This window comes from Hyperolius riggenbachi, chromosome 1, assembly GCF_040937935.1.
Source record: "Hyperolius riggenbachi isolate aHypRig1 chromosome 1, aHypRig1.pri, whole genome shotgun sequence".
Classification (NCBI taxonomy): Eukaryota; Metazoa; Chordata; class Amphibia; order Anura; family Hyperoliidae; genus Hyperolius; species Hyperolius riggenbachi.
The window spans coordinates 361194377-361210913 of NC_090646.1; the positions used below are offsets into that span (position 1 = coordinate 361194377).

Sequence of the window (16537 nt, forward strand, 5' to 3'; positions counted from 1 at the left end):
TTACTATTCTGTTACCAAGTTTCCCACACATGTACAGAGGTAGCATGGGATAAATGTAATACTTAGAAATACTCCTTTTGCTTGGCATAGTGGCTGTGTCCAGTGTATGAACTTCATAAGGTGAACTCCAGGAACCGGGAAGGGGAGAAGAGAGAGAAAACCAGGAGCACCAATATAGTGTAATATTTACAACAATCGGATATTACTTCCAAAAATAAGTTGCTAAAAAGCAACCATAGTAACAAGCAAGTGGAGAATCTCCAAGAGGATCTCTCGTAGTTTCTTCTTAATGTAGTTGGTTGCTCTCCATTAAAAAAACAACAACATTGGATATAGATCGCAGTGAGGCCTCCTAACTAGGGGAAGCAACTGGAATAAGTGGGAGGAGGCGCCCCAATAATATAAAAAGTTTAAAAACAGTTTAAAGGGAACCAGAGGCCCCAGAAAGAAGATTTTATACATACCTGGGGCTTCCTCCAGCCCCATACGCACGGATCGCTCCCACGCCGCCGTCCTCCGCTTCCTGTATCCGGCGGTACCGGGTCCCGTAGTTTTGGCCAGTCGGCGGCAGCACGCGGACAATTGTCCGCATCACAGGGGCTCCCGGCATACCCGTACGTGTGCAGCTGCATACTGCGCAGCCGCACGCGTAAGGGTATGGAGGGAGCCCCTGCTCATGCGGACATTTGGCCGCGTCCGCCGGAAGTGACGGGACCCGGTACTGGCGATCCAGGAAGCGGAGGATGGCGGCGTGGGAGCGATGCAGGCTTATGGGGCTGGAGGAAGCCCCAGGTATGTATAAAATCTTTTTTTCTTTTTACGATTCCGGCGTCTCTGGTTACCTTTAAATGGTTTTTAAACCTTTTATGTTATTGCGGTCCCTCTTCTCACCTTTCTTTTTTTAGGGGTTGGAGATGGAGGTTGGAGTAAAATTCCAAAGGTAAAAAGTATGATAGTAAGATACAAAGATATAAAAAATATAGTGTATATGTATGAATATATATTCATACAGTGGTAATGTCAGTCCTAGGTGTGTGCACAATGTTGCATAAAGTGTACCAGCATCATGTAAAATGATATTCCTTATTCATCAGCTTTTATTGGCTATTTCTATCTTTTCATAGAGATAAATAACAGATACTTTGAGAAAAACAAAAGGCACGAACACATCAACCATAAACCAGTGATGTATTTAACAAAGCACATCACCATCACTGTGCAACATATAACCCGACTTTTGTATATTGATTTATAAGTTGCAGCTGATGGTGATGTGCACTGTTGAATACATAATTGGAGAGAGGACACATCTTTTTTCAATAGCAAACCAGTGGAGGGTATTTAACCTCCTTGCCGGTTATCCCGAGCTCACCTCGGGGTAACCTGCGCAGGAGGATTTCTCAGGCCCCGCTGGGCCGATTTGCATAATTATTTTTTATTGCACGCAGCTAGCACTTTGCTAGCTGTGTGCATATTTCGATCACCGCCGCTCGCCGCCGATTCGCCACTACCCGCCCGCCACCCCCCCTCCAGACCCCTTGCGCAGCCTGGCCAATCAGTGCCAGGCAGCGCTAAGGGGTGGATGGGGATTCCCTCTGACGTCCATGACATCGGTGACGTCATCCCGCCCCGTCGCCATGGCGACTGGGGAAGCCCAGCCGGAGGCGATCGGAGTGGGTGGGGGGATGCCACTGCTCAGCGGCTATCATATAGCGAGCCCTGGGCTCGCTACAAGAATTTAAAAAAAAAAAGTGCTGCGCCTCCCCCTTGCCGACACAATTGGAACGGCAAGGGGGTTAATAACTGGGCGTTTTGTTTCAACTGCACTTTATTGATTGTTTTGCAGCGCTGTTGTATATTTTATTTATACTACATCCATAACTAATACAATTACTTGGATTGCAAAAAGCATGCATATTGCTTGCCAGCACAAACCTGACTCACAGGGACTATGAATCATTTCTACAAATGTTGTAGTTATATGGAAATACTAATGTCTTACCAGGGGCGTAACTTCAAATCAAGGAGTCTTCCGGCAAAACTTTGATGGAGCCCCCTTAATGTTCACACCCTTACCCTCTCCTACCCCCAGTGACCCTCACAGTCTGGGGGTCCATCATGCAAGGGTCATAAAACAGGTGTGAACATCATAATCTTCACACCCATAATAAGTGTAGCCACAAAACATCTGATCTGAAGGATGGACCCCTTTATTAGAGGAAGTGAAGTAGTTGGTGGGGCTCCCTTGCAGCTCTGGGCCCCCCTGCAATTGCAGGGGCTGCTCCCCTCTAGTTACGCCCCTGCATAAGCCTCACACACCAGGTAGATTACTTTTGCCTTTCAAAACCGTTAGCGTGCCAGTTTCAGGAACAGGAGCTACAGTATACAGATGCATGGCTTTGGCTATAGCTAACTAGCATGTAATGATCTATAGTGAGGGGAGGAGGGTGACAATTGGCCAGTGGCCAGCAAGTGAGCAGCATTGGTTTTGTACTGTATAGGGCAATACAAAGCCACTGCAGCATCAGGATTTATAAATACCAGTCAGATTTGTTGAATGAAATATAGAATCTGAAGTGCCTGGTGTTATACTTACTAATATTACTTGATAAGCATTCTGATTAAGGAATAACCACAAGAGTTTCTTGATCAGGATACAGGTAAAGCATCAGAGTTAGGTAAAAAAATATGATAAAGCTGGGGAAAGAAAGGGGGTGTTGTGGATCTAGTTTCCTAACATTATATTTACATAACAATCTCAATATGTTAAAAGGTACCACACTGGTAATATCTTACCGCTTTTTCAGTTCATCCAGTGATAAATGATCATACCCCACAGACATTGTGCTGACTATTTTAAGGCTGGGACCTGTAGATAATTTAAATAGTTAATTCATACTTATATAGTAGTAAAGATATAACAAGAAGTCCCCTGCCAGGCTTTCATAGAAAATGCTGAATACATACAAGCAATGATGTACGTATCATCATAGCAGCCATAGCGACTGCTAGGAGTCTCAGAGTCGGGAAGCCATAATCCAGAGCCAGTTCTGGGGCCCCAGCTCCCCCTCCCTACCCTCTCTAGATCTGCTCCACCAAGATAACCAGGCTTCTGCCTTAGTTACAGAACCCCCTTTCCCCCACACACATCTAGCAAGAATATACAGTAACTATACATACATGGTCCACAGTGAAATATATGTGTAGTGTAAGTGGGCCCTGGAGTGAGTGGATTGTTCAGGCTTATAAAGGTTAAAGGTTTAGAGTAACTATGAGGGTTATTGTAAGCAAGGATTACTAAGTTTTAGGGTAAGTGTTAAGGTCAAGGCTTTATCATAGTCACAGGAAGAGGAGGGAATGCTTTATGTATGGGGAAACATTTGCTGTCGGGACCCGTGACTTATAATTGCCCCTAATACAGATCAAGAGCACAGTGACTGACAACAGCAGGATCTTTTTTAGACAATTCCTAGGAGAATGTGTCTGACTGCCACTGGCCATGAAAGGCTGTTTGAAACAATTCTTCTCTGATACCCTAACACTTAATATCCATTGCATCATGGACAAAACACAGGGAATATAATAGGTGATAATAGGTGACAATTATGAAGCTGATATGACACTGATCCAGTACAATCAAGTTGTTGCATATATAGCAAGTGATTTGTTCTGGTTCTCCAGTGAGTGCATGCATGCAGGTTACAGTGTTGTTTTAGCAGCAAACTTTTTAGTGATAGTAAGAAAGCAACTAACGCAACAATAAAGTTGGCCATACATTTATCAATTTACTTCCATCGATATCCGGGATAATTTGCTAGAATTTAATACTGAAAATGATTCCTGATTGACCAATTTCCATCAATCAATTTGGTACATCAGTCAAATCCGTGAAAGCATAAGCTCACCTGTCCACCGGTGCCTTCTTTCCACTGTCAGGCTCTGCTTCCTGCCTCCCATCTCCCATGGTGCATGTGTCACAAATGCTAGGTCAACCACTAGAGGCCTCTAGTGGTCACATAAGGTATGTACCACGGTGTCTCTAGTGTTTGGCCTCTAGTGTTTACACAGACGCCCAAGGAGAGAAGAGACAGGAAGGAGAGTATGGCGATGGAGAGAAGACATGGGCCAGTATATAAATGAGTGTAAGCTCGTGCACTCTGCATGATGGCTGCAGATTGGTGCTATTTGGAGCATTGCATAGGCAGTGGAAAAGTGGCCACTGCATTGAGTCCCATCCCGAGTGTAGCCATGGCTGCACTCACATGCACCATGATGTGTTTTTTTGCTGCCCTCGTGTCACATGCTTATATGCATGGGGTTAAAAAATATGCCATTTGGTTGCACTAAATTGTAGTCAGAAGATGCCAGAAGGCTGGCAGAAAGGAGGCTGAACTGCCCAACATGTATACAGTTCAACTTCCCATGTGACAGAAGCCTCATATATGCTCACATATAAGCACGTAAAATAAAAATGTAAAACTTAATTATACCACAGGATCCTTTACAGACTGAGATATGGGAGCACATTTGCTGTCAGTCAGTGTATTGTATCATCCAAGTGTGGAAAATGAATAGCAAGCTCCTATACTGTGCAGGCCTTTGTTAATGCTGCAAGAGGGGAAGTTTTGAGGCAGTCCATGGTCCATGTAGAGTACAGATTCCAGGCTTGCAAAGAAGTGCAATTTCAGCTTCAGCCAGTTTCAGAAATTCAAAGCTGGCTGTAAACCGAAATGAAAAACTACTTTCTTTATATTGAAATCTTAAAAATTCTTACTTATAATATAGTCTCCAAACAATTTCAATGGCCCTGACTTATTAATACTTCCTAAATGTGAGAAAAATAACAGTTGTATAACTTTCTTTTAAAGGATTCTACCTGCTGCATCTAGTAGCTCCTTGTCAATCTTCTCAGTTAAGAGGCAATAGAGGCCCTGAATGCCAGAAACCTTCTTGAGAAGTTCAGAGCGTGGAACTGGGTCATCAGAATCCCACTGTTCAATTTCACATCTGGAGAATAAATAAACCAACATACTGGCTAATGGAAAGTTGAAAATTGAAATATACCTAACATGCTGTTATGTTATAGGCAAAGCATTACAGAGAGAAAACACTGCTGTAAGGGCCCTAATGGCTTAACATAGCTCATCTGGCCAAAAACTGTACTGAACAGGCAAACATAAAAATAGTACACCAACTTTTGTTCTTGCAGCTCACAGCAATATAATTTAATAATTATTACCCAGGTTGTTGTAATCCTAAAATAATGGGTTGTACATAGTACATATTTGCATTTTGTAGAAGGGAATAACATTGAACAGCTGGTCACTGCACTTAATGGTGTTTCTGACAATTTGGGCTGGAAGCCATTGACCTTTACCCATTTCTCTGTGATCACAAAACACGCACATACACACACACACACACACACACACACACACACGCACACACGCACGCACACACACACACACACACACACACACACACGCACGCACGCACGCACGCACGCACACACGCACGCACGCACACACACACACACACACACACACACACACACACGTGTCAAACGCCAGTCCTCATATTCATGCCATGCATCCTTGATAATACATCTGTTTCTATATGTTTTGGTGCTATATACAGTAGAGATTGACTCCTGCATCACTGGTTCACCATTACTGTAGGTTTCAATGAGAGTCTGGATTCTAGTTGAAGGTATTTTGGACCATTCCTCTTTACAAAACATCTCTAGTTCATTCAGGTTTGATGGCTTCCGAGCATGGACAGTTCTCTTTAACTCACATCACAGATTTTCAATTATATTCAGGTCTGGGTACTGAGATGGCCATTCCAGAACGTTGTACTTCTTCCTCTGCATGAATGCCTTAGTGGATTTTGAGCAGTGTTTAGGGTTGTTGTCTTGTTGAAAGATCCAGCCCTGGGGCAGCTTCAGCATTCTCATGGTTTTCTGGACACTGGTCTCCAGAATCTGCTGATACTGAGTGGAATCCATGCGTCCCTCAACTTTGACAAGATTCCCAGTCCCTGCACTGACCACACAGCCCCATAGCATGATGGAACCACAACCATATTTTACTGTAGGTAGCAGGTGTTTTTCTTAGAATGCTGTGTTGTTTTTCCTCCATGCATAACACCTCTTGTTATGCCCAAATAACTCTAGTTTAGTTTCATCAGTCCACAGCACCTTATTCCAAATTGAAGCTGGCTTGTTCAAATGTGCTTTAGCATACCTTAAGTGGCTCTGTTTGTGCTTTGGGCGGAGAAAATGCTTCCTCTGCATCACTCTCGCATACAGCATCTCCTTGTGTAAAGTGCACCGAATGGTTGAACGATGCACAGTGACTCCATCTGCAGCAATATGATGTTGTAGGTCTTTGGAGCTTGTCTGTGGGTTGACTCTGACTTTTCTCACCATTCGTCGCATCTGTTTATCCAAGATTTTTCTTGGTCTGCCACTTCAAGCCTTAACTGAGCCTGTGGTCTTCCATTTTCTCAGTTTGTTCCTAACTGTGGAAACAAACAGCTGAAATCTCTGAGACAGCTTTCTGTATCCTTCCCCTAAACCATGATCGTGAACAATCTTTATCTTCAGATGATTTGAGAGTTGTTTTGAGACCCCACATGTTGCTATTCTTCAGAGAACTGAAAAGAGGAGGGAAACTTGCAATTGACCCCCTTAAATACTCTTTCTCATACTTGGATTCACCTGTGTATGTAGGTCAGGGGTCACTGAGCTTACCAAGTCAATTTGAGTTCCAATAATTAGTTCTAAAGGTATTGGAATCAATAAAATGACAAAATTTATGCACCTGCCTAATTTTATTAAAACAATTATTGCACTTTCTGTAAATCCAATATACCTAATTTCACTTCTCAAATATCACTGTGTGTCTCCTATATGATATATTTAACTGACACGTTTTACAACCAAAGTTTTATACAGGAAAATCATGAAAATTAACAAGGTTGCCCAAACTTTCGCATCCCAACGTATCGCACTGCAATTTGCACAAACAGTCCAATGAAGTCAGTAGATACAATTCACATATCACAAGCAGTGTCATCTGAAGATACATAAATTACAACATGCGTTATAGAAATAATTGTAAATTATAGTAACTAACAATTTAATTTGAACCACATTTTTAACCAATGTATCAAAATATTTTTATCTTTGCACAATGCCAAAATGCAATCATCTACACACTTTTATTGAGAAACATGGTCAATCACCGTACATCTCAAATCAGAATCAAAGACTGTAATTTTGCCTTCTTAAAACACAAGGTAGTTGCAATAATTCAGTTTTAAAAGGAACTTGAGGTGTGAAACCTATGGAAGCTACCAATCCTGCTAATCTTTCTGGTCAGTAGGGTCTAAATTGCATACCTGAAACAAGCATGCAGCTAATCTGGTCAGATTTGTCATAGTCATCTGATCTGCGTGCTTGTTCAGGGTCTATGGCTTAAATTATTAGAGGTAGAGGATCAGCAGGACATCCAGGTAATGTGCATTATTTAAAAGGAAATAAACATGTCAGCCTCCATATCCAGGTTCCCTTTAAGTGAGCATCTCTGGTTGCCCATGATGCATCACTCCAGACTATGCAAATCATCTCTTTATGCCCCTAAAGCAAGCCACACATCCAGAACTGCTGGTGTACAGCAAGACTATAGCTTATACAATTTACACAGCCACATCAACCCAACAGGCATACAGCTTATTTCAGACTCCAGGAACAAAGTAACTATGTTGTGCAACTCCATCCCTGCAGGAGTAATTAACTGCACAGGGCAAAAGGATTTGCTACTCATTTTCAACACTTCATAAAAGACTGGAACTATCACCTCTGTTAAACTGACACAGTGAGGAAACAACTATGTGATTTTAGTTTTATGCAGCTGCCAACAGTGAAAGGTCTTGTCTAATGCATTCTAATATGCCGTTTTGGGTTTATTTAGATGCAAGACACAGAACATTTGTATTGTGCTTTTCTCCTGGTGGACTCAAAGTGCCAGAGCTGCAGCCACTAGGAAGCACTCTATAGGCAGTAGCAGTGTTAGGGAGTCTTTCCCAAGGTCTCCTACTGAATAGATGCTGGCTTACTGAAACGGGAAGACTGAAGATTCAAACTCTGGTCTCCTGTGTCAGAGGCACAGCCCTTCACCAGTACACTATCCAGCCACTTTAAAGAGAGATACTCTTGCTGTGGATGCAGCTGCCACCACAACACCGCTACTATCTGACAGAACCAACAGGTATTGGACTAGTCCATCTCCTCATGGGGATTCTCAGGGTTTTCTTAGTTTTCAAAAGTATTTCCTGAATGACAGTTGCTCAGTTTAACTGCCAAAATAGTAAGATACCGGTCACCCTCCCTACTCACTTGCACACTATTTAGGCAGTTAGACTTGGAAACTACCATTCAGGGAACTGTTTTGAAAACAAAACTCTGAGAATACCCCATGAGGAAATGGACTAGTCCAAAGCCTGTCTATTCTACTCTCATTAATGTACAGGAGTGCAGCCATAAGCTTCCAGGGGGTCCTGGCATCCAGCAGTGGTCAGCAGCAGGACGTGGAAACCCTCTGGAGAATCCAGAGGCTTCCTTATACCAAGGTAAGTATATACCATTTGCCTCCCCTAAAGTTACACGTTTACTTGAATAAAAAGGATCAATGAAATATGATCTTATCTTTTTATCTGAATGATGATATTGAAAATAGGATCGATCGCAAAAAATTAATGAGCGCCTTAAGTAAATCAGGTCCCAAGAGTATATCTCTTTTTTTTAATAAATCCAGGATAGCTTGAGTTTATTGGAAAACCATTCTTACTGTGGATGTTTGCATCAAAATTAAATCACACCTTTCAGCAATCCCTAGTGTGTCAAAATGGCAGGTGAGGATTGCAAACTTATCAACTAGCAACAGATTTTCTTTTAATCTGGTCCAGGTTTGCTGGATTACTCTTTATATCCCAAAAGGAGATGATTGGAGCTGCTTTAGTGAATCACACCCCATGTGTGAGACCCGGGTGCATAGTAGATAAAAGAGGGTGTATAATGTGAGTAGGGCCTGGGAAAGAAAAATGTATGATGAAGTGAGTGAGAAGAGGAAGGGGGGCAGGGGGTGTATAATATGAGTGTGGCCAGGGTTGTGTCGGTGATGTTGTATAGTGTGAATAAAATCTGGATCAGTTAGGGTGTTTACTGTTCAGGGATTTTTTTTATTTTTTTAAGTGAATACCACCAAGCAGCTTACATTTTTTAAGATATAAAGGTGAAAGTCCACGTGTTGCTTTCACTAAAGAAGTTTTCAGTCAGAACAAGTGACATTTAAAGATAAGTGAAAAATAAGCCTGGAATGAAAATGTGTTTTACTGGAATCAGAGAGCATTGATTAATTAGAATCGGGAACAATTAACTGACAGTTGGTAAATTAATCAACTACCAGGAAATTGATGGTTAGTTCCTTAAACTAATTGGCCCCTGCACATTTTTGTTTCTAATCAAAATGAAATGTGCATACTAACCGAGCAAGTTATTGCTTATGGAGATGATCTCACGTCTGCAGGGCTAAGTGCAGTTGGGCATACTGACGGATGGAAAACTTTGCCTAGTTGCCGTTTCCCGATCCTTTCAGTAGCACAGACAGGAGTGTTCAGCTAGTGTGGATGGGATTCCCTTGAGGGTGGCTAGGTTGTGTCTGCATATCCAACTACCTTTAATGACTGAAGCTTTTTTCACCTCATTTGCAGCTATTACTATAAGCACATATGACAAAAACTTTTGTAAAGTGTTTGCATTTGACACCTATCCTGGTACCTACAGCTGGCTGAACAAATTACAGATGTAAGCTCTCAAGAGAGTTCAGGTCTTTTCTGTCCCATCATGCATGAAGAAATGTGAACTGTCTAAAAAGCTGGTAATTACAGTCTATTTGGCTAGTAAATGATATATACAGTACATTGTTCTGCTTCTAACTATCTACTACAATACATTTTTTTTGTATTCAGAAATCAATCTACAGGCAGATTTTCTTGATTAGCAAAGTCAAACTTCTCTAAAAACTGACTTAATTCGATCAAAATTTTTTGGAGTGCCTACAATAATGTGAAGGTCATCTGTCTGCCTTTAATCACCACTGATTAACTTTTAGAGATATATCGTTTCTACATTTACCTTCCTGATTCCCGCAGAATCTTGATCCCATCTGGTGGAATTCTTCTAGTAACGTAAATCTTTGGTAACTGTTTCCCTACAGCCTTCATAGCTTGGGATCTGCAGCAGGTGTGAAGGTCTGCAGAAAATGTCCTGAACAGAACTTTCAAATGATGAGCAGGCCACATGTTGAGGTAGAAGATTGTTTAATTTCAAAAGGACTTTGGATCTCGCTAGTGCCAGATGAGCAAGTTTGGATTTTTGTGTCAACAGTAAAAATGGGAGGACATTTGTAGCCAATGGATAAATTACATGTCCTACCTTCCCCCATGACCTCCTTTCAGTACTGGTAGATGATTAATAAGCTCTGTTACACAAGTCAGTTCTGTTACATTACTAATTCATTTAAGGGAGATAAAAGCACCCAGCATGGCTTAAGTTTTAATTTAGGATTTGTAATAAAGCCAAGCATCAGATAAAAGTTTATTATATATTAGCATAGATTGGGGAAGGGCTAGAAGCTTTATCATGTTGCTGCTGATGTAGATTTACCCACTGGGGAGAATACTCAGTACGTCCAAATCCTAATAACCCCCAGGATTAATGTTTTTCCATAATAATCTGGTGTTGAGTTTCTCTTAGCTCAGCACCTTTCTTTGATTTTGGCTCAGTTTGTTAGTGAGAGAGAGAAAGATTCTTGTAAAAAGTTCAGAGTACAATATTCTGTGATACTGCTGCTCTTCTGTATTTTGAGAGAGGTGAAATACATAGCACTATACGCAAAAATATATTTTATTTAGTTGCTGATAAATAGTGTTGGTGCTCGAATTTGGGTTATTGAAATTAGGAAACTTGAATTTGCCTGTCACCACACTTCAGCACCCAAAAATGTGGACAGGAGTCAGGGGGAGTTCACTTATTTGTGCTTCACATGAGTCACGTGAAGCACAATGTATAGCGCAAATAAGTGAACTCCCCCTGACCCTGTCCACATTTTTGGATGCTGAAGTGAGGTGACAGGCAAAATCGGGTTTCTGTATTTCAATATCCCAATTTTGAACATCAAGACTACTGATAAATGGGTGATTAAAGGGATACTGAGCACCTACAAAAAAACTCAATTGGTACTTACCTGGGGCTTCCTCCAGCCCATCATAGGCTACGAGGTCCCCTGGTGTCCTCCTTACTCTGGTCCCGTTGGCGGCTCCGTTAATTGGCTACTTACGCCAGAAGTTGCTAGTACGAGTCCCCGCCGCACATGTTATAATTGACTGACCCGCCAGCAGGACCGGGAGAGGTGCCAGGACGACGCCGGGGGACCAGCCTACGGTGGGCTGGAGGAAGCCCCACGTAAGTACCAATTGTGTTTTTTTGTAGGTGCTCAGTATACCTTTAACAACTGCTAGAAATGATAAAAGTTAAACACAGACTATCTCAATAACGGAGGTGTTATTCTACAAAGAAAAAAAATCCAAAATGTAACATACATTTTTTTAGATTGTACATAGTGAGTGCAGATAGTCTGGATTTGGCCCTTTATCTTCCCCTGGATGGACTCAGGCACCAGCTATGCCTACATGTTTGCTCTAGAACAGGCATGGGCAAATTTGGCCCTCCAGCTGTTAAGGAACTACAAATCCCACAATGCATTTGCCTTTATGAGTCATGACTGTGGCTGTCAGACTCCTGCAATGCACTATGGGACTTGTAGTTCCTCAACAGCTGGAGGACCAAATTTGCCCATGCCTGCTCTAGAACCAGACTATCACTGATTCCTACAGCTAAGTATATATCCATTTCCCAAGGATGGAAAACACTTTATAAAAAAAAACCCTTTATATACTTTAAATATTTTATCAAGCTATTTTATACATATATACCTGTGTTTACTCAGGTGCATCCCAGTGAAGCAGGCAATTTGGGCAAATAGGGCTCTTAGAAACATGGGTGCTACCATATTACACAATGTAAATTGCAGCTATAGTGGCCCCCAACTGGAAAATTTAGACGATAGTGCCAATTATCAGTTTCCCATTTTCAAAACAGTGCCCCTCAAACTCATGATTAGATATACTAATCATTTCACTGCAGGATTAAAGTAACACACAAAAAATGAATATACATGTAAACAGATAAATATAAGAAGCACTATAATTTTTCTCCAGATAAACTATACATTTTCTTAAAGTAGGTAGTCCATCTCCTCATGGGGGATTTCCAATATTTACTTTATTTTTTACAATACACTCACTAGAAAGAATCTATACAAAGTTGATGGCCGTTGGCCGACCTCTCTACTCAGTTGCATGCTATTTAGCAACTGGACTGAGCAAATGACATTCAGTAACTGCCCTTGAAAATAAAGAAAACACTGACACCCCCTCCCCCCCCCCCCCCCCCCCGTGAGGAGGTGGACTAGTCCAAAATCAGTCTGATTTGTCAGCTTTATATTTCCTAGTGTAACTGACAGCAACACAGTAAAAAAAAATTGCAGTGCACTTCACTCTGGGACAAATGTACAGTGCATTTTTAAGTATGCATAGACATGTATTTACATTTTACATTTTATTTTTCAAGATAGTGGTCCTGTAGGCTTTTGTCTATCAGTTTCCTGACAGTTTTGCATTGCTGTCAATTGTTTTTCTGCACGTGAAAAATGCATTCAAGTGTGAACTAGCCTATTGATTAACATTGGTTCTCAGTTGTCCTATGCAGAAAATGCCCAGAAAATGTATTATATGGTGTGTATATGGTGTGTCATGCGGTTAGTGATTTTCAGTCGTTAGCTCTTGACCCTTTATAATGTTTACTGAATTAAAAAAAATCTACAGCAAAGCAACAGGTATTATGGGGTAACCTTTTGTTTTGTTTTTTTATGCACAACCATGTATTGTACTTGCCAATTTTGTATCCAATAAATCCAAGGTGTCACCTTCCAGGACTCATAAGCTGTCAGTTATACTTCATCAGCCACCTTGTTTGAAAAAGGAGATGGAGTTTGTTGGTTTGATGAAGAAACAGCTATTATGTGCACATCTCTTCTGTCTGAAAATCTGAGAATAGCTGTAAATAATGCAGCAGATTTTACGCATACACAGAGAATTGCACTATGCAAAGTTGCATTGTGCAAATTCCCATTTCAGTTCCAGCCAGAAAACTACATTTGAAGCAACATTTGCGCCATGTGTTTTGAAACATGCATTAATGTATCAGCATTTCTATAAAGGCTGCTGTATAGCAGAAAATAATAAGCACATTATTAATTTAGAATTGCATAACAGATGTTAGCTGTGATGCTGCAGCATTTGCCATCTCTCTCTGGTAATTACATGTTTGCCATGTGTTTAGAAAGATTAGATTCTACACAATGTGGCCTTTGTGATGAGTACAGTGGCAAGCGTCCATGTAAAAACAGAATAAACACAAAGGATGGAAGCATCGTTGTGGGCATTTCTTAATAGCCAGAACAAGGACAATTACATTTTACATTGGTAAAATAAATCTGTTCAACATGTCCCCTTGTGTATTCTACAGGATTGAACAGCTCTGACTCTCATGACAGGAAAACAAAAACACTGTTTTACACGGTTTATAGGGAACCACAAATCAGGAATAAAATTGCTATTAAAATGCCCTTTATTTTCTGTCCTGCAGTCACTCTTGAGGTGACTTTTGGCTTGCTTCTCACAAATATGAGCATCATAAACCAAGTGCATGATGTCAAAACACTTGACAAAGGTTAATTAAAATGAATTTGTTTCAAAAGCACAAGTTACTGATCCAATGGAAAAATACAGGAAGGTTCTCAGCTTCCCTTCTGGTTGATGAAGACATTCAGCACATAAAAGGGAGTCTGAAGCCATTTTAAAAACAAAAAAACAGATACTTACCTAAGGAGAGGGAAGGCTCTGGGTCCTATAGGGCCTTCCTGGTCTCCTCGCGGTTCCCGCATTCCCCCCATTAGCAGTGTATGTCCCATGGGTTGTAGACTGCCCTCTTCTGGCTTGGGCTGGTTTTGGGAGTCTTTCTGAAGCACTCTGGCTTCTGAAGACGGGTTCCTGCATACTGCACACGTACGAGCACCCTCTTGCGCACTCGCAGTACAGAGCCGCCTGAGAGCTTCCGAAGACTTTTGAAGTCTCCCGTGGCAGAAGATTCAAATGGAGGAGCCCGCAGGGGAACGAGGACACCGTGAGGAGAACAGGAAGGCTCTATAGGACCCAGAGCTTTCTCTCCTTAGGTATCTGGTTTTTTTTTGCTTCAGACTTGCTTCAAACATAGCCATACATCTAGCGATGATGGGCAGATTAAAAAAAAGACACAAACCTCTCTTTGATCAAATCTGATTAGAATGAGATCTGTCGGCGGCTCGTACACCACAGGCCAATTCCCGATCAATTTCAGCATGAAATCTCTCGGGAATCAGCCAAGACCACCGCATCTGCCACATCGCCACTGCTTTCCTAGTGAATAAATGTACATGTATATGTGCATTTATGCATTACCCATCCGGTGTCCTGGTGTCCATGCATCTTCTGAATCTGCTGCTTTTTGATTAGCTGTATACATGGGGCCGGCGCTGCATCAGTTTTTTTTCTGGCGCTGCGTCAGTTTTTTTACACGAGTTGTCTGACAGTGCTGCTTTGCTGTCAATTGTTTTTCTGCATATGAAAAACGCATTCAAGTGTGAAGTAGCCCACTGATTAACATTAGTTCTCAGTTTTCCTGTGCAGAAGACACACAGACAAAATAAATCTGACAAGTGTGGATCCAGCCTTAAGTAGCATAACATTATTATGTACAAATATTTATTTACCCCAGCAATTCTATTTTGTGTTCATACAGAACCATATATTGTTACACCCGTGGGTATGACATTTCTGTACATGCTAGAAAACTTAGTTCCATAGGCCCCAAACAGCAAGGCAGACAAAGGTAAGATTTGCACATGAATGCATCACTGCTGATGATGTAAATTGTACAAGTTTTTGGAATGGAGACAACAACATGAAGTGGCAAGAATGTTGTGTCAGTTTTTTTGCACAGTCAGCCTGTATATTTTATTCTTTCAGTAATAAAGATCAAAATCATATTGTTTAGAGATTAATACTAGAAATATATATCTTTTTATGCAGTTACATATTTTTAAATTCATTGTTATGATGGCCACGGCTAAAAACATACAATACAAAATCCAAAAAATTCTCACTAAAATTTTCACCCTGAGGTGTAGAGCCAGAATCACAGAAGAAAAGTCTACACTTGACTGACTTGACTTTAGGCCTTACATATGGAGTAGTCCTTGCCTAGCAACCAAACAGCTAATCCCTTTCCTGTTACTAAGGTTTGTTAGAACATGTAAGATATGCAAGACCGAGTGGTTACTTGCAAGGCAGTATAATATGCTCCACACGTAATTTAAGTCAGCCTTCACACATACTGTATCCCTGCGATTTTCCATATATGAAATTATGTGTTTTGCAATTTTTCAGTTCAGAATCATCTTTTTGTTTGTGAAAGTTTTTATGCAAATTTTCATAATGTGATCTTTCATGCAAACCAATAAAGTTAATTTACATGAAATTGTATGTAGTTCACTTAAAATTTGCATGCCAATTTTCTCATTGGGAATGCAAGAATTTGCAATTCCTATTAGCGTGCAAAACTATGTGAATCACAAGTTTGTTGCAAAAAAAAACCATACATGCTAGGCAACTTTTTTTCTGTAGAAAATACAACACAAATCAAATGCAATGCCACTCCCTTGCATTACAAATGCAAATGCCAGTTTGCAAAAGCAGAAAAGCAGAAGCTGCACATTCATCAGTTTCTTCAGCCACTTTCCTTAACTTCTTTAGTGTAGAAACTAAAAATCGCTAAATAAGTTCTTGATCATGTGTTTATGCCTGTAAGAAGAAGACTACCAAGATGCATACTGGGAGATTTACATTATTAGAAGCTGCGGGTGGCTTCGCTCTCTCCCACTTTTCTACAGCTCTGTATTAAATGAAGCTGGCAATATTTTGTCAAATCTTTATTGAATCTTAACACAAATATTGTGTCCTTGATTTAAAACAGGAGAATTAGATTACATACATGGATACAGTTAAGGTAGATGATGAATATATTCTGAAATTATTATCATCTTATTGGCAATCAAAAATAGACCTTGCATGATAAAAAGCATACGATGAGTACAGATCTGTAAAAAAAAAAAGACGAGTTGTCAGCTTAATTTTTTTTTTTTTTTTTAGAAGAGAAACAAACATCTTGGAGATATTTAATCCATTGAAAGACAACTTCCCACCCCCGGAAAAATAAATATTTCAGTCATAGCAGTACAGCTACAATGTATCTATA

At 40.7% G+C, this 16537-nt stretch overlaps 1 protein-coding gene across 2 annotated transcripts in view; it reads right to left on the bottom strand.

Moving 5' to 3' along the window:
* LOC137514641 (glyoxylate reductase/hydroxypyruvate reductase-like) overlaps positions 1 to 10385 on the bottom strand; it is a 46039-nt gene extending 35654 nt beyond the window's left edge. The window contains exons 1-3 of one of the 2 annotated variants that reach the window (XM_068234223.1): positions 10199 to 10385; positions 4877 to 5007; positions 2797 to 2869 (exon numbers count right to left, since the gene is read on the bottom strand). In XM_068234223.1, coding sequence (XP_068090324.1) covers positions 2797 to 2869; positions 4877 to 5007; positions 10199 to 10365 — 371 coding nt within the window. In that variant the 5' untranslated portion in view covers positions 10366 to 10385. The remainder of the gene's footprint in view (positions 1 to 2796; positions 2870 to 4876; positions 5008 to 10198) is intronic. The other variant, XM_068234224.1, reaches the window with a different exon arrangement.
* Between the last annotated feature and the right edge of the window lie 6152 nt (positions 10386 to 16537).